Consider the following 23,373-nt stretch of genomic DNA (forward strand, 5'->3'; position numbering starts at 1 on the left):
CAAAACAGACCAAAATGTCTTAGTGTGCAAAGTTATCAAATAAATGAAAATGTGTCTTCTTAGCAAAAAAAAAACAACAACAAAAAAAACATGTATTTATTTTAATTATTTTATGTTAACTGAATAAATTTGATTTAACAGTTTAAATGAAACTATTTGATTATTAAAACAGCATTTATGATCGGTAGTATTAGCCTTTTCCCAATTTAAATAAACGTTAAAAAAAAAACTACAGCAGGTGGAACCAAACAAGAACTTGGAGCTCACAAATAAAGTTATCCTCAAGCTGACCAAAGTTCTTTCGGGCATGTGCATGCACATACAGAATGTTTAGCTAAACTTGATTTAGTTTTAAAACTTCTATTCCGCGCGAACATTTCATTTTTAAATGGTGGGCACGTGCTGTCTACGTGCCTCTACGTAGTCATTGGCCGCTGCGTGTTGACAAACGAAGGAGATTGCACATGCGTGAACGTGGTGGGCGGAGATTGTCCTGTCGGTCAGGAAGAGAGAAAGGCGGACAGAGAAACGGGTAATTTAATGCAAACTAAGAACTTATAAACCTAGCGGTCGGTCTTTGTTTGTCTAAAAAGTCTTGACGATTGTGGGATGAATGCTGCGTATATGATTTTAAAAAGAAATACATTGTTTGGCACTGTTGTGAAACATGGAAACTGTTAGCTTTTGTGCTAGCCAACACCCCCCCTACCGGTTTGACAGGCCCGAGCTGCAGTGTACAGCCTCCCACAAGGAGTGGGAACGAAACACGGGAAAATGAGGCTGTACGGGTTTCACCTCCGACATATGTCAATCAATGCCTCGGACCAAAACCCGGCATAGTAGTCTCCATGTTTTAACTTATGTTGGATTAATACGACGGAGTATTAGGGCCACCAAAAAAAAAAATTAGAGCCATCAAAAAAAAAAAAAAAAAAAATTACGAGATTTTATCTCGTAAATTTAGGAGATAAAAACTCGTAAATTTACGACTTTTTATCTCATAAATTTACGACTTAAAATCTCATAAATTTACGAGAAAAAAGTCGTAGATTAAGGAAAAAACACCGAAGTTGTCCGTTTATCGGAACCTAGCTTGAAGATGAAGTATGTGGAGCCTTTTGTGAAGCTTCATTTCCGGATTATTATAGGTTTAAAACAAAGAGATTCTGAACCTTTTGGCGACTCAAAATCAGATTATTTTCCGTGTAGCAGTCTTTCCGGGGTTCAGTGTCAGTAAAGCGGAGTTTAATATGTAAAATAAGGAGCTCAGAGACACGTTTGGGTGCAGATGATCGCTGCAGCCTTTATTCTCCTTTTCATTCACATATCCTGAAGTTCATTTGTCTCATTACGTCATGAACCTGTCATCCCAACACCAATGCGGAAGTAAACAGTGTTACAAACGCCCCCTCCTGCAGATGAAATGTCCCGTTTCAGCATAAAACAATAAAGAGGAATGAAAATAGTGTTTTATATTAGCTTTGGAACGTTGAAAATGCCAAAAAAAGTGCTCCTCCTTTTGTGTGACGGAAGCGTCACACAGACGTAGAGTCTTGTCTTTGGTGGAGGAAGAAAGGATTCAAGCGAACAGCTGCAGGGACACCGACGACGGCTTCATCGGGCTGCAGAGATCCTGCAAACCAACCATCAATAAATAAAACTTTAATGAATCGTAAATCAAACAAATGACCTTCCAGACATTTGTAACGTTATCAATAAACATTCAGCTCACCTGTTCAACAAAGTTTACTCGGTCTTCTCTGCGGCTGCACGGCGTTCACCTGCTGCTCTGCATGCTAACTTCCACTGTAATCTCCTAAAATTACGAGTTTTTTTCTCCTAAATTTACGAGTTTTTATCTCCTAAATTTACGAGATAAAATCTCGTAATTTTACTTTTTTTTTTTTGGTGGCTCTAAATTTTTTTTTTTGGTGGCCCTAATACTCCGTCGTAGATTAATGATGTGTTAAAGGCTACAATGAAATTCAGGCAGCAAAGGCTGTTGCCATAATAATAATATGGGCAGCATCATCTGAAAGTAAACCTGACTGTCTGGAGACTTGAGGTTATGTTGTCTTTTTCCAGGGATGTCTGCAATCAGGAAGAAGTTGGTGATCGTCGGGGATGGTGCTTGTGGGAAGACTTGTTTGCTCATTGTTTTCAGCAAGGATCAATTTCCAGAAGTCTACGTGCCCACTGTGTTCGAGAACTATGTCGCAGACATCGAGGTGGATGGAAGACAGGTGAGAGATACCAAATAATAATAATAACAACAACAACAATCAGTTGTGTTTCTGTTTAGTCTGCAACCTTTAACAGTAAAAGAGCCTAGTGGTCCAATTGTTTACTGACCAAAACTCAACAAAATGCACCACAAACCCCTTTACCATTAGGAAAAAATAATCTTTTTGTGGCCCTTAATCAATTTATTTATGAAATAAAGCCTTTAAATAATTTAAACAACTGATATATAACAGTGTTATATATTTTTTTTAAATAAATACCCATTTTAACTTCTTTCACTTTTGACAGAAGCACATAAATATTCCTTTTCAAAAATAAAACATATCCTTTGTCGAATAAGATCCTCCATCTGCAGTAGGGCTGCTCGGTATGAGGAAAACTTGCAATTTCCCATATTACTGATCAATATAGCGGTGACAATATATAACTAACGATAAACGACCAAATAGCAAAACAATCAAAAACATCTTTTCCATTTCACTGCAACTGTTTAATTTAAATAAGAGTCAAATGACCCTTGTCTACATAGGAGACGAGCATCTAGCATAAAAGGCGTCCATCCGACTGGTTAATGATATAAAGGGGTCCATCCGACTGGTCAAATGGATAAATGGATTTATTTGATTCGCTAAATACTTCAAGCTGCCATAAGATTGTTTTGGCAAATTTAAGGTAACCATTTATTGCAATTTTCGCCGACTTTTGGGATATGCATATTGCAAAGCTTGACATCCCGATAACGATACATTTGCGATTTATTGTGCAGGCCTAATCTGGAGCTTATTTACTCGGATTAAAAAAGCAAGAAAGTCAAGTCAAACACGATATTTTTTATCATTATGACTTTGGAGCACCATTGTCCTGTTTCTCCTTGTACTATTTAACTTAAACATAAAAGGTTGGTTCTTTTTTAAAATCTATTTATACATGTAAAATCAATTCCCAACTTGAGTATCGTCTGCTGCACACCAACTAGATACTGCTGTGCAGCAGAAGATTAGAATACGTGTGTGTAAAGCTTCATTTAAACAAATCATAAAGTTTAATGTGCATAATACATATTGAAAACTGTAATCAGAAGGTATGTTAAACCTTTTTTAATGATTATAAATAAAATCCACAACATGTTTTTCTGATTTGCCTTTTTTTAAAGTGATGAAGTAATAAAAGTCACATAAAAGTAAAAGTAAAATAAAAGTCACAAATCTAGCCACAGGGGTTGCAAGCCAGTTGCCTCTGTGCCGGTCCCAAGCCCGGATAAATAGAGAGGGTTGCGTCAGGAAGGGCATCCGGCGTAAAAATTGCCAAAATAACCATGCGAATCATCCACAACACTTTTGACATACCGGATCGGTCGAGGCCCGGGTTAACAACGACCGCCACCGATGCTGTTAACCTACAGGGTGTCGGTGGAAATTTGACTACTGTTGGTCGAAGAAAGAGGGGAGGCAGAAGGGTCCGTGGCCAGAGAGAGAAGGGAAAAGGCAGGAACATAGGTTTGAGAATAGGGACTCTTAACGTTGGCACAATGACAGGGAAAGGCAGAGAGCTGGCAGACATGATGGAGAGAAGGAAGGTAGATGTACTGTGTGTGCAGGAGACAAGGTGGAAGGGCAGCAAGGCACGTAGTATTGGAGGAGGAAACAAACTGTTCTATCATGGTGTTGATAGGAAGAGAAACGGGGTAGGTGTGATTCTGAAGGGGGAGTTTGTAAACAGTGTTCTAGAGGTGAAAAGAGTCTCAGACAGGATGATGAGCCTAAAGTTAGAAATTGAAGGGGTGATGGTGAATGTAGTCAGTGGGTATGCGCCACAGGTTGGCTGTGAGTTAGAAGTGAAGGAGAGATTCTGGAGTGAGTTGGATGAGGTCATAGAGGGTATCCCCAGAGGAGAGAGAGTTGTTATTGGAGCAGACTTTAATGGGCATGTTGGTGAGGGCAACAGAGGTGATGGGGAGGTGATGGGCAGGTTTGGTGTGAAGGAAAGGAATCTGGAGGGACAGATGGTGGTGGACTTTGCGAAGAGGATGGAAATGGCTGTAGTCAACACTTACTTCCAGAAGAGAGAGGAACATAGAGTGACATACAGAAGTGGAGGTAGGAGTACTCAGGTGGACTACATCCTATGTAGACGAGGTCATTTGAGAGAGGTTAATGACTGCAAAGTGGTGGTAGGAGAGAGTGTAGCCAGACAGCACCGCATGGTGGTGTGTAAGATGACTCTGGAGGTCAGGAAGAAGAAGAGAGGGAAAACAGAAAAGAAGACCAAGTGGTGGAAGCTACAGAATGAAGAAACTTGTGAGGAATTTAGGCAGAAGTTGAGGCAGGTCCTGGGTGGTCAGGATGAGCTTCCAGAGGACTGGGAAACTACAGCAGAGATTATCAGGGAAACAGGTAGGAAGGTGCTAGGTGTGTCATCTGGAAAGAGGAAAGACGGTAAAGAGACTTGGTGGTGGAATGAGGAAGTACAGGAATGCGTCCAGAGGAAGAGGTTGGCTAAAAGGAAGTGGGATGTAGAAAGGACTGAGGAAGGTAGACAGGAGTACAAGGAAGCGCAGCGTAGAGTGAAGAGAGAGGTGGCAAAGGCCAAACAGAAAGCTTACGATGAGCTATATGACAGGTTAGACACAAAGGAAGGAGAGAAGGACTTGTACAGGCTAGCCAGACAGAGAGACAGAGATGGGAAGGACGTGCAACAGATAAGGGTGATTAAGGACAGAGACGGAAAGGTGCTAACAACCCAGGAGAGTGTACAGAAAAGATGGAAGGAGTATTTTGAGGAGCTGATGAACGAGGAAAATGACAGGGAAAGAAGGGAGGAAGATGTGGTTGTTGTGGAGCAGGAAGTAGCAGAGATTGGAAAGGATGAGGTTAGGAGGCTCTGAAAAGGATGAAGAGCGGAAAGGCCGTTGGTCCTGATGACGTACCTGTGGAGGTATGGAAGTGCTTAGGAGAGACAGCAGTGGAATTTCTAACGAGTTTTTTCAATAGGATTCTAGAGAGTGAGAAGATGCCTGAGGAATGGAGGAGAAGCGTTCTGGTTCCGATCTTTAAGAACAAGGGTGACATGCAGAACTGCAGCAACTATAGAGGAATAAAGTTGATGAGCCACACAATGAAGCTGTGGGAAAGAGTAGTGGAAGCCAGGCTTAGGAAAGAGGTGGAGATTTGTGAGCAGCAGTATGGTTTCATGCCCCGTAAGAGCACCACTGATGCCATTTTTGCTTTGAGAATGTTGATGGAAAAGTACAGAGAAGGTCAGAAGGAGCTGCATTGTGTGTTCGTAGATTTAGAGAAGGCGTATGACAGGGTGCCGAGGGAGGAGCTGTGGTACTGTATGAGGTCGTCTGGAGTGGCAGAGAAGTATGTCAGAGTAGTTCAGGACATGTATGAGAGAAGTATGACGGTGGTGAGATGTGCTGTTGGTCAGACAGAGGAGTTCAAGGTGGAGGTGGGACTACACCAAGGATCAGCTTTGAGTCCTTTTTTGTTTGCTATGCTGATGGACAGGCTGACAGATGAGGTAAGACAGGAATCTCCCTGGACAATGATGTTTGCGGATGACATTGTAATTTGCAGTGAGAGTAGAGAGCAGGTGGAGGAACAGCTAGAGAGGTGGAGGTTTGCTCTGGAAAGAAGAGGCATGAAGGTCAGTCGTAGTAAGACAGAATACATGTGTCTGAACGAGAGGGATCAAGGTAGAAGCGTTAGGTTACAGGGGGCTGAGGTGAAGAAGGTGCAGGAGTTTAAGTACTTGGGGTCAACAGTTCAGTGTGATGGGGAGTGTGGAAAAGAGGTGAAGAGGCGAGTGCAGGCAGGTTGGAGCGGGTGGAGGAAAGTGTCAGGAGTGTTGTGTGACAGAAGAGTGCCAGCAAGACTCAAAGGAAAGGTGTACAAGACAGTGGTGAGACCAGCTCTGCTCTATGGGTTAGAGACGGTAGCAGTGAGACAGAGACAAGAGGCTGAGATGGAGGTAGCGGAGATGAAGATGTTGAGGTTCTCCTTAGGAGTGACCAGGTTAGACAGGATAAGGAACGAGTACATCAGAGGGACGGCTCATGTTGCCTGTGTTAGCGACAAAGTCAGAGAAGCCAGACTGAGATGGTTTGGACATGTTCAGAGGAGGGATAGTGGATATATTGGTAGAAGGATGTTGGAGATGGAGCTGCCTGGCAGGAGGGCAAGAGGACGGCCAAAGAGGAGATACATGGATGTCTTGACAGAGGACATGAAGTTGGCTAATGTTAGGGTAGAAGATGTTCATGATAGAGTGAGGTGGAAAAGGATGATTCGCTGTGGCGACCCCTGATGGGAAAAGCCGAAAGAGAAAGAAGAAGAATAAAAGTCACTCTTAAAAGGCCGTCATTTTCTAATTTTTTTTTATATATCTTCTTAGGTTGAACTGGCACTTTGGGATACAGCAGGTCAAGAAGACTATGACCGACTGAGGCCTCTGTCCTACCCAGACACTGACGTTATCCTAATGTGTTTCTCTGTGGACAGTCCTGACAGTTTAGGTAAGAGCAACACTTAAATTGTCATTGAGTTGCACATTGGAAATCTGTTGTTTATCATGGCTTCTCCTCTTCTACTCGCTGCAGAGAATATTCCCGAAAAGTGGACTCCTGAAGTGAAACATTTTTGTCCCAATGTTCCCATCATCCTGGTGGGCAACAAAAAAGATCTGCGCCACGATGAGCACGCCCGACGAGAGCTCGCCAAAATGAAACAGGTTTATTTCACATATTCCCTAAAATGCACTTGTTAGCAAAACAGTTAAGCCTCTAACTTCCTCTTCATCTGCCCTCCAGGAGCCGGTTAAATTTGAAGATGGAAGAGAAATGGCAAACCGCATCAGTGCCTACGGCTACCAGGAGTGTTCCGCCAAAACCAAAGATGGGGTGAGGGAAGTTTTTGAGATGGCAACACGAGCAGCCCTGCAGGCTAAGCGAAACAGAAAGAAGGCTGCCTGCATCCTGTTATAGGCTCCTGGTAAAGAGGGAGCTGTTGTTAAGCACAGATGAAGCAGGCTGCTTCTATTGATTTTTGAGGTGGGAAGCTGGGAGTGTGTGTATAGTCTTTGAATCAAATCAAATTGGAAATGAGTCCACAAGCTTCTGCATTTTGCTTCTTGGTTATAAGGAGTAAGCTCTATGCTATTCGCCTGACAATTATCAAAAAGAGATCTGATTTTAGAAGAGTGTTTAATGAGGTGAGGTTCATTTTTCTGACATGAGGGAGTAGAGACAGAAAATAAAATGCTTTTTTTTTAATTGTCCCAAAGACAATGAAAGCATGAGAAAGAAATAAAAAAAGTCAAAGATGTCACAGGTTTGAGTTATGTTTAAGTGGGTTCTTACACAGCAATGCCTACATTTAGTGCCTTGAAAGCAGGGGTCAAGAAAAGTTAGTTAAAAATCAAGAAATCATCCCTCTGATAAGTTATTTTGTTTCATTTTCATGTGTTTTCCATGAACTTCTGAAAGCTCTTTTCCTGTCCTTGTCCTTTAGACTCTTTTGTTTAGGACTCAGGCACTATGCAGGGGCATGGCTAACTACTACATTGTATGATTTTTGTTTTTCCCATACTGACCAACTGAGCTGTATTTAGAGTGTGTATGCAGCCCTGAATGTGTGTATATCTGTGGGGTTGTTTGTATTATCAAATGTGTCATGTACTGTACTCCTGAAAAGGACGTAACCTTTTGTCTCCATGCCAAAGTTGCCCCCCCAATGGCCACATTTCCTGGCTCTGGAGGGTAATGGAATTTGCAGTTACTTAAGCGTGACAGAGAAACCTTCATTTTACTAGAAGATGTACTATAGCCTGAGGCACAATCAGATTCAATATGTTTTAGGGACCTTATTATTGTGCATATATTACGTTCATTTATGTTAATTCTTTAGGACATATATGATGCAATCAAGTATTCTTTCATGTAGATCTTCAGTAGATGTCATTTCTGTCCATTATGTACTTGCTGTATGTCAGACAGAACCTTGTAATTCGATGTTAACTTTGTATTTTAGGTTGGCTTCTTATCCTGACCTGTACCCCCCCCCCCCCCCCTGTAAATTATAGTCTTTTTGTTTTTAAATCCAGAATGATGGTGTATGTTCTCAATTTTCAATTAACTGGGTTTTAATACTTTGTAGACCCACAAATTAGGATTACTGGAGCAGGTTTAAAATACAAATGCCTTATAAATGACAAGAGTTCAGTTACCTTTGTATAAGCTCTAAGGATTCATGATGTCTTGACTTTTCTATTTTGGTTCATTTCTTTGCTATCATATTTTATTATTTTAGCTAGTCCTGCTGTTACAATCTTGTGCCAGTTCAAATATAAACTAATCATTGTATTGTCCTTGTTTGATCACGGTATATAGGTGGTCGTTAGAGCTTTCTTTTGTGTGTGTGGGGGGCAGTGACATAAAGAGATCGATATAATTTTTCCTTCAATGAAACTGGCATCAGGGGCTTTAATTGTATTAATGTTTTGTGTTTTTATGTGTTCTATACTCAAAAATGATTGCATACATCATGTTCCACATTCACTCAGCATTAAATTACGTTACTTCCTACAACCCTTGTCAGAAAAACGGTTTTTGTGTCGCCTTTTTTTTTTAGGTGGGGGGTCATAAATAACAGACTAATCTGATGGGGAGCAATTGTATGCAGAAAAAAATGTTAGTTTCCATTGCAGTCTGTTTTCTTAAAATTTTCACTTTACAGGTTGGTAAAAAAGAAAATAACAAATTTATAAAATTGTAACATTGAATTATCTTGTGCTTTTTTATGAAAACTGCAGTCCTTTAAAAATTCTCATGCCAGTGTTTTTTTAAAGGTTTTCAATCAGAAATGTGTCTAAGTAATAATTTAATTGTTCATATTCCCATATTTTACATTAATAATTGAAGAAAATATAAGAATCGCGAGCTTTTACTGTCACCTTGTTAGGATTTGTGAATAAAGTAATAAAATTCAAGACTCCGGTAGGTGACCTCTTCGTTTCGTCCAATCATCGTTTAGAGTCATATTTCCGCTTTCCATGCACCAATCAGGACTAAGGCTGGAGTTTGGTCCCGCCCCTTCTGACATGTTTTGGTGTGGCCATTTTACACTTTGGTTAACTGCAAATAAAACGCCCCTCTTGCCTGGATTTTAGCTTACCATGTAAAGACGTGTTGCTAGTTTGCTTATGAGGTATTTGTATGTGTTTTTCCTTGCTTTAGAAAAAACAAAACATTTCCTCGCTTGCTAGATTAAAGGCTGACAGCTGTGTGCAGCGTTGTGGCTAGCCAACCATGCAGCTAAGAGTTAGCTTGGCTGCTAACTGATATGACCGCTACACGTCATTGTTGGATGTTGATATTTGATGTGCACGTGCTTTACTTAAGTTAGGTTCATTAGTTCTTTATCGTTGCTGCTCTTTTCTACTTTTGGTTTGTTGTACAGTTTATTGTTTTGACTTTAATCTCTTGTTTGAAAGTTGAAGAAGTCTGCCTCTGTAGTTGAACTCTCACTGACGTTTCCTTATACGTCATATTTAATGCGTGGTTGAACTTGAAAGAATATTTGGGTCCTCTTCTTTAACTTGATAATTTTCTCCTAACTTTCCCATCCAAAAGTGCAGAGACAAAAGACAAAATAGTTGGAGCAGAGAATCTTGGTCAGCATGGAATATGAGCGGAGGTGAGTAAACCTAAAATGTTTACCCTTCCCTCTGTGTTTTCTTCTTACACTGGGCTTTTATCTGTTTTGTATGCTCTGCAGAGGTGGGAGAGGCGATCGCATCGGTCGTTATGGCAACTTTCCCAATGATCACAACTTCCAGGACGTGGACTACCGTGATTGTGGACAAGAGGAGGAGGAAGCAGAACATGACATTGGAATGGATGGAGAGAGTTTCTACAGCAGCGGCGAGCAGCCACTAAGCGTCCGTGACATCTCTCCGGGTTTCCCCCAAAGTCGACCGGGCTTTCACCACAGAAGGGGTGGCAGAGGGGAGCCGAGCCATGAGGGGAAAGGTCTCCTGTGGTCCCCTTGCTCCCAGCCACACTCTGAGTTTCCAGAGCCCATTCTGCAAAGAGAGGTTGACGGATCAAGGCAGGAGTTTGACCACTTCCAAATTGGTCTGCAGGAAAGAGGTCGGGGAAGATGTGGAAGAGGTTTTCCTCACAGCGGTGCCTCACATTTAGGACTTCGGGAGGGGGGCTGGCATCATGCTGCTCCCCACTCTGAATCGGTGGAGTTTGGAATGGGTAGACAGAGAGAAGAGGACAGGTTCTCAAGTGGAGGAGCAAAGAGGAGAGTGAGTGACTTCCTACACATTTCTCAGAAGAAAAAAGAAAACTTCATTAGTTGTTAATTTCTGCTTGGTTTATACAGACGTTCCCCGTGAGGATAGAAGAGCAAGGAAACTCTGGCCCAGACATTGAAGAGTTTGATCCAAGGGATCAGGACTACCGTGTAGATTTGGACCAGAACCAGAGGCCAAGCAACATCATCATGCTTCGAATGCTGCCACCCACTGCCACTGCCAGTGAAGTATGTTCAGACAGACCACTAATGGGATGATTTATGGACCTTGCCGGGATGTAGTTGAAACAAAATATTCATTTTTTATTTCTCTAATTACAGATTCGAGCTCAACTTTTGGAACAAGGGGTCCAGCCAAGAGAGGTGCGCCTAATGAGAAACAAATCTTCAGGTGAGATCCTGTCCACTATGTTTTTAGGTTTTGCCTTAGTCGTACCTCACCTCGTCTGCTCTCTTATTGGTCTCATCCACTAGGAGCTTTAGCCATTTCTGTGATCTTTAAAAGGGCTTTGTTTTGTCTTTAAGAGATGTTTAAACGTCCATTTCCTTCCTGTTTGTGGGACTGTTTTTCATGATGCTTGACTTTGAGTAACTAAACTTATAACAACCACAAATATTTAACATTTAGCTTAAAATGTGGAGTTATAGTTACAAAAAGGACACTTTAAAGTTGAAGATGTTTAACGGCGAGTCTTTGTATCAGTTATATCAGTTGTCTGTGAATTCAATTCTTATCAAATTTCACTTTTGCTGTTACTGCAACACGTTTGTTCACTTGTAGTTTTATTCCCTATATTGTCACCATTGATTTTTAATACTTATAACAGTTTATTCTTAGCTAAGGTACCAAGTAATTCTACCCTCTATTCTTTCTTTTATAAAGTTTCTTTACTCTTGTGAATCTGCTTCATTGATCTGGAGCAGGGGGTTGTGTTGAAACACACTAGTGTTTAAATTGAATGGACATTTTCAGAAAAAGGGTTTTTAAAAGTGACAGGGCTTACAGGCATCAGCGGTTGCTTAGCTATAGAAGCATCTTTGTGTCCTTTAGGAAAAAACAAAAAAGATTTGTGTTTTCTGTGCGTCATCTTTAGCAAGGTCATTTTTTCACGGGTCTTCTCTTTGCGATCAGTTTGTCAAACGCCTTGTTTTCTGCCAGATGTGTATTTTCACCCTTAAACATCTCAACATTATGCTGCCCTTCTCTGTCTTGTATTACGTTTTTTACTTTAAATCTGTAATTTTGGTTAGATCTTCAAGTGTTAAGTGCAGAGCATACAGATTGTTGAGAGCTAAAAATCTCTGGTTACATTGTGTATTTCTATTCACCAAACGAAGCTAATGGAGTGGATATTTTCTTATTTACAATGACAAAAGTTCAGTTCCCAAACTACAATCCTATCAATGGTTGTATGCTTTTTTTTTGTATGTGTGTGTGGCTGTGCATACGTTTGTGCTTGGGTGCTTCGTTATTCAATTCAAGAGCTCAAACGGAAGGGCCCGTAGGGTTCTTCCTCTCTTCCGCTTTCCTTGACTCTGTTGAGACGTTGACATTGCATCCTCTCACCCATGCCGGCTAGCTGAAGAAGGAAAGGAGATGCAATGAAGTTCTTCTAGTGCTGATACAGGGCCTCTCTCTCCTCTGTACATGAAGCACTAACCCCAACACTGCGTTGTTGTTATGTTGTTGTTGTTCGGTTGCCATGGCGCTGGGTGGTGTCCAGGTCAGAGCCGAGGATTCGCCTTCGTCGAGTTTAATCTCATACAGGAGGCCACCAGCTGGATGGAGACCAATCAGGTCACTCTCCCCTACACAGACACAAATACACATATAGATTCACTCAGTTGGGATGCATAGGGTAATGGGACGTACAGCACAAAACATATTTGTGCTTGAGGTAGGTAAGATCTTTTTTTTTTTTTCCTGCAAATATACAGCAAACAGACTTCATGCTGCAGTCAGTTTGTCCAAGGTGGAGGTGTAAAGCCTCAGTGAACCCTGGTAGACACACATTTGATCATCAATCTCCAGTATGACCTGCTCTTTTACGAGAAGGATCAATCTTCCCAATGGATTTGTCTCAATCTGTGTCCCAAGTTTACAGCCCCACTTCTGGGAAAGTGTGTCACAACCTCTGTGTTTCATCAGAAATTACACCATGCTTAACTTTTTTTGTTGATGACATTTTCTTTTGGCCCTTTAAAACAAACCCATTGTTTCTTTGAGGGGATGAAAGGAACCGACATTTGCTTGGGATGTGTGGAAAACTTTGATGGTTTCCCCTTAAGGGGGGAGGGTTGATGCAAATGAACAAAAAATGGACGCCCACTAAAACAACAACACACACACACCATCTCAGTCCGTCCGAATTTTCCTAAAGCTGAAGGTTTCAATTCTCTGGTGTTATCTTTCTTTCCATCTCCAGCTGTTCTCTCTCTCTCTCTGTCTTTGTCCTTTTCTCTCATCTCTCCTGTGACTTTTGTGATCCAGTTATCTCTGATAGTTATTCTTTGTTCTTTCTTTTTTTTCCCTCTCCCTCTTGTTCCTTCAGGGAACGCTGTCGATTCTGGGACACAAAGTGTCGATGCACTACAGCAACCCCAAACCGCGTGCCAATGAGGACTGGCTCTGCAACAAGGTGCATCACCTAAAGGATCCAGTCTGGTCTATATGTGAAGTTCTATTCCAGGTCAAAATCTCCTAACAGTAACTGTCTTCACAGTGTGGTGTGCAAAACTTCAAAAGGAGGGAGAAGTGCTTCAAATGCAGTGTACCTAAATCGGGTAAGAAGGAGTGGGGTGACTATAAATACCCAAAATATGTTTCTTTTGTATTGCTAACACAGAAGCGGTGGTCTTTTTGCAGAGGCTGAGTTGAAGCTGCCACAGATGCAGAGGGATCTGCCTGCTGGCCTTCAAAAGGAGGGGGGGCAAGGGTTATTGCCCCTCCCAGTTCCTTATCACTCATCTGGTGTTAGTGTGACCCCAGGGCAGGCGATACAGCAAACCGATGTTGCCAATGACAGTAAGGCTCTTTTGTCCCCCTAATAATGACTGAATCGCCTTGCTAGACCTTAAATATGATTTTACATGTATTTATAGCGAGTACGTAGTACTTTTTTGTGGTGGTATTCCACTATAAATTCTGGAAAAATGAATAAAACAAAACAAGGAAGTTGCAAAACTGCTGTTCAGCGACATCCAGCTTGTTTTGCACGTTTTAGCTAAGAATTTGGCATCTGAGATCTGAAATCATAAGTCTTATCCCATAGTTTTGGTTTAAAATTCATATCAAGATATGTTGCCATTCCACGGTGAACCACTAAGTACCGGCTAGTCCTATTCTAATGATACCATGGCATATTTTTGAGTTTTTATGTATAAAATATACCTTTTTAATGCTTGAAGCCTTGAACAATGGAAAACATCATGCAATGAATAGAAGTCAATAGAATTTTTCCGTCTATGTATTTGTTAATTTCTAAATATGTTTTCCAACAGCACTCATACTTAGAAATCTTGGACCGCATACCTCACTGGAAAGCATTCTGGCTGCTTTGGCCCCCTTTGCCACTCTCACTCCTTCCAACATTCGCCTAATAAAGGACAAGCACACACACCTCAACAGGGGCTTTGCCTTTCTGCAGCTTTCCACCATAGTGGTAAGAATCCAAACGTACGCACACACTACCAGACCAATTTTAATAATAGGAATTCACAAAGTATAAATTGTCTTTGTCGTAAAGAGATAGATATATTTCTAAAACAAAATTAGATTATTTAGATACAACTCAAATTGTTTAAGTAAAAAAATAGGAATATCTTTCATAAAATATGTACTATATATTTAAAGCATAGGTGTTTTTGTAATTTTGGTGATTTTGGCTTATAGATGAGGAAAACCAAACATTTAAGAAATTAGAAAATCACATCTGACTATTTAAAAAGAAAAAGGTTTTCAAGCCAAATGTTAGGTTTCTGAAAACCATTCTGCTTTCTCTGAACTTGATCAGTCTTCCTGTTGCATGAATTTCTGCCTCGTGCGCTGGGACACGGAGGGCATTAGCCTGGATAAATGTAATGGTTGCTTTGACAGCTACCGTCAGGTCTTCTGCATTGCTGGGTCTGGTGTCTCATCTTTTTCCTGACAACACCCAATGGATTTTCTAGAGAGCTCGGGTCAGGCGAGTTAGCTGGCAAATCAAGCACAGTAAGACCATTTATGGTCATTAAAGCAGCGTTTGGTACCTTTGACAGTGTGGACTGGTCCAAAGTCCTGCTTGTAAATAAAGCAGTTCTATAGAGTTTGTCAGAAGGCAGCATGCAGGGCTTCAGAGTTTCCAGGAAGATGTCTGGATTGACTTCAGGAAAGCCAGTGGACCAAAACCAGCAGACAACAAAGCATCGATGACTGTGGGAACTTCACACTGGACTTCTAACAATGTGGACTCTGAGCCTCTGCCCTCTTCCTCCAGACTCTGGAACCTCAATTTCTAAATGAAATGAAGAAATGTACTTTTATTTGAAAAGAAATGGAACCATTAAGCAACAGTCCAGTTCTTTTCCTCCTTTGTCCATGATGTTAATTTGTTCATTTCTGATGGTAATTTTGGTTCAGGAGGGATTTAACGTGAGGGAAATGCGACATTTGCTATCTATGTCAGGGGAAGTTACAGCTCCATATTGCAGCGTATCCTGCATTAGTTCATTCCTTATGATGCTCCAACAAATTCTGGAAGGAATTTTGCTTGACAATCTTCTCAAAGCTGCAGTTCTCCCTATTTCTGCCACACTGTCGACTTTCTCGCAGTTTTCTGTTGATAGTATTGAATACAGCACTGACCTGTCAGTCACTTTCTTCTGGACATTTGACTAGTCAGCCTTCTTATTCATGATTTCATGGCCTCATAGATCCACAAGCATCTACCATTACCAGAGGAAACCATTGCAGGTGTTTTCAGTTAAAATCAATGATTTAGTGGGACACTACGGCTCTGACCAAATTCCTTCCCTACTGACTAGATAGTGCAGTCGCCATTTTGTTGTGCTGTCCGAATTTCAAAATTGAGTGCCCTAGAAATTTCCCAGAAGTCTCTGCGAAAAACCAGTGTGCATTGATGCTCACTAGATTGGCGAATATAGACCCCAATGCATTGCATTTGAACATATTTTGCAAAGTAAATGTATTCAAATGTAATTTTTAAATAAAATATAAACCTTTTTATCTTCAGAACACAGTCGTCCGAAACGCTCATATCAATGAGATTTCTGCTTTCTGAAATCGATGGTCATATTTACTGTTAAAAAAAAATAGTAGTGAGCATGGTGTCCAAATGTCTTTTAAAATCCAGGGCACTAGATAGCCCCGCATTATATAGTTTTTTAGTAGTTAAGATTTAGGGTGGGAATTTGGACACAGCCTATAAGTTTTCAACATTCAATTTTTTCACAGTGTTCAAGGGTAGACCTGCAAGTTATAAGCATCAAAATTACAAAGAGAAAAAACCTTGAATTTGTTTCGATCCATGTGAAAAAATAAAACATCTATAAAAATAGAGTTTTTGAATGGAGTGACAGAAAAAAATATTTGTTTCCCTTGTTTTTCCTGAATGTACTCATAATTAACCCAAAGATCTGTGTTCTGGCAATAGGAAGCATCTCAGCTGCTTCAGATTCTGCAGGCGCTCCAACCCCCTCTGTCTATTGAAGGAAAGACTATTGTAGTGGAGTTTGCCAAAGGTTCCAAACGGTAAGACACCAGCCAAATTTGTCTGCAGTCAGAACACTTCACGTTTCACCAAATCCCTTATTTTGTCTTTGTGTCTGTTGTTCACACTAGTGATGTGTTTGTGGCGGATGGTAGCAGAGTGAGCGCTGCGACAGTGGCCAGCACGGCCATAGCTGCGGCACAGTGGGCTGTCTCACAGGTAACTGCTGCTGATTCCTAAAATGGAGAGTAAATGCATGTAAACTAACATTTTTCTCTTATTATTAGTTTGTTCCTCACATTTCCTGTTAGATAAATACGGTAGTTTTGAATTGAATTATTTTCCAGAATATTCAACAAGGACTGGGTGGAAATGTAGATGCAGCTGTATATCAGCAGGGGGCAGCAATAACATACAGTCATGATGCGAAAGAGTACGCCGGACTCGATGGCACGACTTTTAAGTCCCAGGCAGACGCAAGAGCTGCCAGCCTGTCAAGTACCGTACCACCGTTGACTGGTGCGTACACCTGAGGACTAGTCCCGGGTTAAATGTGAACATATTCAGAGTTTTTAGAAGTTTTGCGTTGGTATTAAAATGTGTGTTCCTGTTCACCTCAAGCTGTCATCTCTGCGGCAGTGAAATCTGGGCCAGCAGCTGCGCAGCACACTCTTCCTTACAAACCGACCGTGTCCACCCCAGCTGCCACCGCGCTGATCACACAGGTGCTTTGATTTTCATACTTTCTGCCGATATCCAATGGCCTGTTTACAAGAACCCTGCTTCTTTTCAGGTTGAGATCGTGGGAAAACCGCAGCCAGCCACTCCTAGTCAACCCGCCACCCCGGGCACAGAGCATGAACTCAAGCAATACCGTAAGACTTCATGCATCAAGTGTTCTTCTGGGTAGTTGAACTGCTTTGTACGGTGGCCGACAGGGCTCACACTACACACAAAAGAAACAACGCAACGGCATTACCCGCAACACAACAACATTAACCGCAGCAACAGCATAAACCGGAAAAAGAGAAAATATTCTCCTTTTCATTCAAATAACCTGAAGTTCATCTGTCTCATTACGTCATGAACCTGTCATCCCAACACCAATGCGGAAGTAAACAGTGTTACAGATGCCCCCTCCTCCAGATGAAATGTCCCGTTTCAACATAAAGCAACAAAGATGAATGAAAATAGTCTGTTATATTAGCATTAGAACGTTGAAAATGCCCCCAAAAAAAGTGCTCCTCTTCCTCAGACAGAATCGTCACACAAACGTAAAGATCTTGTCTTTGGTGGAGGAAGAAAGGATTCAGGTGAACATCTGCAGGGACACAGACGCCTTCAATGGGCTGTAGAGACCCTGCAAACCACCCATCAATTAATAAAACATTAATAAATCGTAAATCAAGCACATGAGCTTCCAAACATTTGGAACATTATCAATGAACAGCTTACCTGTTCAGTTGGGTTCATTCGGTCTGCTCTGCTGCGTGCTGCGCGGCGTCCACCTGCTGCTGTGTATGCTCACCTCCACTTTAATCTTGTAAAATTACAAGTTTTTTTCTCGTAATTTTTTGTTTTCAAATCTCGTAATTGTACTTTTTTTTTTTTTTTTTGGTGGCCCTAAAACTCATTCGAACCGATTAGTTTGAAACTGAATTATTTTTTTTCCGCGGGTAGGAAAAAAAAAAAGTCCTCATATCCTCTGTTTCCATTGTTCTGCAGTCTATGTTGTTGCTGCGGTTTATGTCGTTGTGTTGCCGGTAATTTTGTTGTGCTTCAGGTAATACCGTTGCGTTGCTTCTGTTGTATGTAGTCTGAGCCCTTTCGGCCACCGGAGCTTTGTAATGATTAGGAATAAACAAACAATTGAAGTGCTTTTAAAATAAATGATTTTTTTCAAAAAATTATTTTATCAATTGATGACTTAGGATTTCTATCTAATCATGATGTTGCCTATCATTCCAGCTGTGCCAGATGTGTCTACATATCATTATGACGACAGCTCTGGCTTCTATTATGACCCATTCACAGGACTCTACTATGACCCAAATTCTCAGGTAGACTGGGCCGTAGCTGATTTTGCATGTCCATTCCTTTCCATTCATTCATTACTGCACGCCTCTCCTCTCTTGACAGTACTACTACAACCCCCACTCTCAGCAGTACATGTACTGGGATGGGGAGAAACACACCTACGTTCTTGCTGCTAACCAGTCAAACACTGAAAATGAGAATGCAGCTTCTGCAGAGTCACAGTCTTCCACCTCTGGAAGCAAGGAAAAGAAAGAAAAGCCAAAGAGCAAAACTGCTCAACAGGTACTGTACATTCAAGACCAGTCACAACTGTGGAGAAATGGAACTAGCTCGGAGATTTTACTCCTTTTTATATTCTATCTTCCCTTTACTTTTTAACGATCTATTTATGATATCGTCAATAAGATCACATACAAACTGACGTACACATCTTAGAAGATTTTGACGTATTTGTGGTCTGCATTTTTAGATTGCAAAAGATATGGAACGCTGGGCCAAAAGCCTCAATAGACAAAAGGAGAACATGCGATCTGGTTCTTCGTCTGCCGTTGGGTCCACTTCTCTCCCACCTGGATACACTCGGGCTCCAGGCCACAGTCGCTTGGATGATCAGAGGGAGTCTGCAAGTGCAGATGCAGGATACGCTGTACTAGAGAAAAAGGTGCACGAGGCCAACGTACACACTTGGCTTAAGGGGATATGTCTGTCACAATGCATTTGGACTTAAGACTGGATGGTTATTTACATTTTCTTTTTTGTCCTACAGGGGGCACTGTCAGAAAGGCCTCAAAGTTTTCTGGACCAACTGCGACAAAGCACAGAAGTAAGAGCAATGATGTAGAATATTTGCTAGTGTTTAATCATACTTTTTATAACGTCATTTTGTTTTTTACAGTTAAGAGATTCAATGTATTTGCTTTGCACTTCATCATCATCGTAAAGTCTTGATTTTGACTCTTTGTGTAGCAATCGCCTCCTCAACAGCACGGCCTGGTCCCAGCCTACAGCGCAGAAACTGACAGCGAAGAAGAAGGAGATAAAGAAGATAAGGAGGGAAAAATGACAGACTGGGTTAAACTTGCCTGTCTGCTATGTAGGAGGCAGTTTCCAAGCAAAGAGGCGCTCATAAGGCATCAGCAGCTCTCAGAACTGCATAAGGTACGTTTATTCCATTTTAATGCCAATAAAGATGTGAAACAAAAGATTTTAGACAGTCAACAAAAAGCGTTGGTCTGTTACACGTGTCTTCGTGTACTAAATGAGAAAAAGAAATTGACCAAAATCTTTATTTTCACGTTTGAACATTTTGTCCTGCGTCTGTATCTTTGTTTACAGCAAAATTTGGAGCAGAGAAAAAAACAATTGGATGCTGTAAGCAGAGAGGTTGGTCAGTTCATGTGCATGGATTGTACAACAATACATGCATTCAATATTGAGTGGTTTTATGCAGTTTCTACTTGTGTTTTGACATTGCAGAGACTTGAACCTCCAGATTCTAGGAAGCGAAAGTTTAACCCTCTGTAAGTCAGTGATGCTCAATACTTAATACAAATAATGTAACTTTTTTAAGGTGTGTTGCCTAATTTTTTATATCCTTTCCTTGTCTGTATAGTGAAGGCATCACCGGCATTAGTCTTGGAGCACGAATGTTGCAAGGAGGAGTGAAAAGAAGTCTTCTACTGCATAATACAGAAATAGAGTGACCTCTCACATGTAAATTTCCTGATCCAGAAAGGACAAGCTCACCTGCAAAACACTTCACTCTTCCCCATTACATAGACAGAGAAAAATATATTTTGGTCTGACGATACTAGAGTCTGAAGAACATAGCACCTCTTTGGACTGATCCTGTAGCAGTACATGTCAAGATATTGCACAAATTGCACCTTTTTGCTTGTTTTTTGTGTGATTTAGGATTTCCTCTTGCTTCAGTTTGTGTGAATTAAACATGTGAATTCAGAATCACTTACTTTCAGAAAAAGGAAAGTTCTACACAGGTCTAAATGTCATGAAATGAGAATTTTCAGTCACTGTACCATATAGTTTTATTTGTTTTTTAAGAATATGCTGTCATTTAATAAATGATGGGTCCCAGCATAAACTGTGTATATTTCAGAAGTTTTTACGGAAACACTTTTGTGTGTCTGTGTTGTTGTTTTTTTTTTTTTTTTTTTTTAATATGATCACTTACTTAATTGGTTGTGCAGAAAAAAAAACGTTCTTTTGCAGAAGTTGAGTATCTGCAAAAGTCGCTTTCTACAAACAATGTTTTCTTTTTTTGGTTACATATGAACATACTTTTTTTATTTCATATTTTTGGTAGTCGCAGTTGCTAAACTAACTTTTTAATTTCACTTACAAAAAATTAAATACTGCAAGTGTAAAATAGATTAAAAAAAATGTTACATTTTGACCAACGTCTACTTTTGTTTACTAGTATTTCACAATTTTTGTCATTAAGTTTGGCCCTACCCGAAGTTGGGGTTAGTTGTTGCTGTGGAGTTTCCATGGTAACGCTATTAGAATTTGGTATGTTCGGTGTAGCTCGTACCATCCATACCCAAATTAACCATAATCCTTGTTAAATATTATCGGAAAATAGAGCCTTTGAATTGCTCGTGTTTCCACTCATTTCCGCGTAAAACTGCACTATTGCTTATCGTCGTACCGAATGCTGGAAGCCTGTTGGCTAGCTTAAAGTCGGTTCAATCCCGCTATGGAGGAAGAAATTCTACTGTCGGACTTGGAAGATGAGGAGGAAACAACTAATGCGAAAGGAGAAGGCGATAAGGTACACAAAAATCCGTTAAAAAAAAAAAACACACATTGATTTTTACAGAAACTGAGGAAAAAAAAGTTCATTCGTAAACTACAGTAATGCATTGACAGCTACTGAAATGAATTTCAAAACTTCTGTTCATTAAAATAAAGCTTTTTTGTTTTGTTTTTTTAAAGGCTCAAGCACACACATTGACCAAAGACATAATAAAAGAGGGACTTTCATTATTGTGCAGGACAGTAGACAGACTTGGACATGCTTTTATTAAATTAAACCTCAATAACATGTAAGCAGACAAAACACATTTTAACTGGACTGACTAACCCAATCAGCTTCTAATGGATTTTTCTTTACTACCTACTTCACAGGAAATTAAATGATCTAGCTGCGATCAGCGGCTACATTCACATACGTTTATTGGATTTATCCAACAACAGCCTTACTGATCTTTCTCCTCTGGCCTCCCTAAAGCAGCTCCTGTGGCTGAAGGTAGCCTACTTTATTTAGATTTGTCTTGATCATTTCTGTGGCAGATTCATTCATTTGAAATGACATTAATTGCTGAATTGTTTCTAATTTCCTCTATGATTGAGAGGTAAAAGGATTTAGTGGTGAGCCTCTGGTTTTAAAATGGTCCTTCAAACAGCACCAATAGTTATAATGGGTTGTCTGTACATTCTTAATGATCGACAAACTGCAGGTTGACAAAAATGATGTGGCGAGCTTCCGAGGACAACCGTTTGCTGAGCTGATCTATCTGCAAAGGCTAAATATGGCAGCAAATCAGTTAAATGATGCCGATGGCCTGGTTGGGCCCGCCCTGGAGAGCCTCAATCTTACAGGTTATTGATTAATCTGTATTCCAAAATTTAAAATAATCTAATTTTTAAAATTATATATATATATATATATATTTTAAAATTATATTTACGATGTAAAATACTTTCTATCTCACATTTTTGGAAATATTAAACATTTAAAGCCTAGTATAGATTTTAAGTGACACAGTGACCTCTTTTTCAGGAAACAAAATTCAGTCGCTGCATTGTTTTCAAACTAGCTGCTTTGGAAATCTGCTTACTCTGGAGCTGAGAGGAAACCATTTGGAAACCACTGATGGCCTCAACCTTCCAAATCTGCAACGATTATATCTGGTACATAAAAGCTGTTATTTTATTAAAATGACTAATATCTGTGAAAGTTCTTATCACTAAAATTATGCTCTTCCAATACCGTACCACTATTCCTTACAACAATATATCAAAATATTGATTAGAATTGCTATTACCTTTTTTTCCCCTTTTTCATAGGCTGATAATGGGATCAAGCATCTTGAAGGTCTAGACAAGTTAGAGTCTCTCGCCATCCTTCATATTCGAGATAATAAATTAGAAACTCTAGAAGGCCTCAGTCCCAACATGAAGTGTCTTCAGTATCTAAATGTCAGGTATGTGTAAGAAGGTGAGAGACCCATTGTGGTACCTACAAAAATTCTAAGAGTTCATATTTTCTGTTTGTTTCCATCTTTTAGAGGCAATTTAATTGCAGAGGAAAAAGCTTTGCAAAGCATTGGCCTTGTGGCAAAAAGCCTGCAAGCATTGGTTCTTTCTGAGAACCCGCTGGTGGCAACAGCAGACTATCGCCCCAATGTGTTGACACTTTTACCGCAGCTGAAAAGACTCGACAAGGAGCCTGTGACACCTGCGGAGAGGGGTGACAATCAGATGAGAATCAGAGTAAATGCTTAATATTTTTGTGGTGTGATCAGATCACATATTCTGGCCTTTTTTTTTTTTTTTTTTAAAAAAAGGACATTTCTATCTTTTCAGGAACTCGAGGAAGAGGAAGTACCTGAGCCATAAGATTTCATAAGATCTTTGTGAGAGGAAGTGCTGGGCATAAAAAGCAGGTCTTTCAAGAGATGATGATCGTGATTGCACATCAAGTTTGATTTTAGAAAAGCTTTCTTTCCAAATTGTTACAATAAAAAAATTGCCTTGTGAAGTGTTTTTTTTTTTTTTTTGTCTTAACAAGAACAATCACATACACAACATGTAGTTGCAGGATTAAAGGTGGGGCTGGTTTATAATCCATGCATTGTCATACATTTTTCCCTGAGTAAGAATGAGAGGGCAAAATCTGACCGCACTTCCTAGTTGGCTGACGTCCACCTGCGACCTTAAAGGGACAGTAACATAAAAAAAACGTATGTGAAACATTATTAATGCATAACCTGCATGTTCTAATTAACTGTTTAATGGATGTCAGCTATATTATAATATAT

The 23,373-nt window shown here is 40.3% G+C and overlaps 3 protein-coding genes across 4 annotated transcripts; all 3 read left to right on the top strand.

Annotated features, from left to right (window-relative positions):
* Positions 1 to 424: 424 nt before the first annotated feature.
* On the top strand, positions 425 to 8,830 carry LOC101158607 (transforming protein RhoA-like). Its single transcript, XM_023956640.1, has 5 exons — positions 425 to 532; positions 2,086 to 2,243; positions 6,640 to 6,760; positions 6,845 to 6,975; positions 7,055 to 8,830. Exons 2-5 carry the CDS (start codon positions 2,088 to 2,090, stop codon positions 7,226 to 7,228), a joined length of 582 nt encoding a protein of 193 aa, XP_023812408.1. The 5' UTR covers positions 425 to 532; positions 2,086 to 2,087; the 3' UTR covers positions 7,229 to 8,830.
* Positions 8,831 to 9,323: 493 nt separating this feature from the next.
* LOC101158854 (RNA-binding protein 10) lies at positions 9,324 to 20,411 on the top strand. Its single transcript, XM_011477160.3, has 23 exons — positions 9,324 to 9,449; positions 9,875 to 9,938; positions 10,020 to 10,557; positions 10,635 to 10,793; positions 10,887 to 10,956; positions 12,290 to 12,363; positions 13,118 to 13,204; positions 13,289 to 13,349; positions 13,432 to 13,590; positions 14,067 to 14,227; positions 16,217 to 16,314; positions 16,405 to 16,492; positions 16,621 to 16,792; positions 16,895 to 16,998; positions 17,067 to 17,148; positions 18,242 to 18,333; positions 18,413 to 18,592; positions 18,780 to 18,971; positions 19,077 to 19,133; positions 19,277 to 19,468; positions 19,646 to 19,693; positions 19,787 to 19,830; positions 19,923 to 20,411. Exons 2-23 carry the CDS (start codon positions 9,922 to 9,924, stop codon positions 20,011 to 20,013), a joined length of 2,766 nt encoding a protein of 921 aa, XP_011475462.2. The 5' UTR covers positions 9,324 to 9,449; positions 9,875 to 9,921; the 3' UTR covers positions 20,014 to 20,411.
* Positions 20,412 to 20,761: 350 nt separating this feature from the next.
* On the top strand, positions 20,762 to 23,093 carry lrrc23 (leucine rich repeat containing 23). Of its 2 annotated transcripts, XM_023956635.1 has the most exons (8): positions 20,762 to 21,101; positions 21,266 to 21,375; positions 21,458 to 21,578; positions 21,790 to 21,931; positions 22,113 to 22,243; positions 22,400 to 22,536; positions 22,621 to 22,825; positions 22,919 to 23,093. In XM_023956635.1, the coding sequence occupies exons 1-8, from the start codon at positions 21,027 to 21,029 to the stop codon at positions 22,949 to 22,951; spliced, it is 954 nt and encodes a 317-aa protein (XP_023812403.1). In that variant the 5' UTR covers positions 20,762 to 21,026; the 3' UTR covers positions 22,952 to 23,093. The 2 variants fall into 2 exon arrangements, with proteins under 2 accessions (XP_023812403.1, XP_023812404.1); XM_023956636.1 differs by lacking the exon at positions 21,266 to 21,375 and having other exon boundaries at positions 20,763 to 21,101.
* Positions 23,094 to 23,373: the final 280 nt, after the last annotated feature.

The sequence above is a fragment of the Oryzias latipes genome, chromosome 7 (genome assembly GCF_002234675.1).
Source record: "Oryzias latipes chromosome 7, ASM223467v1".
NCBI lineage: Eukaryota > Metazoa > Chordata > Actinopteri > Beloniformes > Adrianichthyidae > Oryzias > Oryzias latipes.

What these genes read in the sequence shown, in the direction of transcription:
- lrrc23 (XM_023956635.1), top strand. Translation starts at nt 21,027, where the DNA reads ATGGAGGAAGAAATTCTACTGTCGGACTTGGAAGATGAGGAGGAAACA. An exon ending in GGAGAGCCTCAATCTTACAG is followed by an intron (nt 21,932 to 22,112) that starts GTTATTGATTAA and finishes CCTCTTTTTCAG; the next exon opens with GAAACAAAATTCAGTCGCTG. An exon ending in ACAATCAGATGAGAATCAGA is followed by an intron (nt 22,826 to 22,918) that starts GTAAATGCTTAA and finishes CTATCTTTTCAG; the next exon opens with GAACTCGAGGAAGAGGAAGT.
- LOC101158854 (XM_011477160.3), top strand. An exon ending in GTGGAGGAGCAAAGAGGAGA is followed by an intron (nt 10,558 to 10,634) that starts GTGAGTGACTTC and finishes TGGTTTATACAG; the next exon opens with ACGTTCCCCGTGAGGATAGA. An exon ending in TACCGTACCACCGTTGACTG is followed by an intron (nt 16,793 to 16,894) that starts GTGCGTACACCT and finishes GTTCACCTCAAG; the next exon opens with CTGTCATCTCTGCGGCAGTG.
- LOC101158607 (XM_023956640.1), top strand. Translation starts at nt 2,088, where the DNA reads ATGTCTGCAATCAGGAAGAAGTTGGTGATCGTCGGGGATGGTGCTTGT. An exon ending in TCGAGGTGGATGGAAGACAG is followed by an intron (nt 2,244 to 6,639) that starts GTGAGAGATACC and finishes ATATCTTCTTAG; the next exon opens with GTTGAACTGGCACTTTGGGA. An exon ending in AGCTCGCCAAAATGAAACAG is followed by an intron (nt 6,976 to 7,054) that starts GTTTATTTCACA and finishes TCTGCCCTCCAG; the next exon opens with GAGCCGGTTAAATTTGAAGA.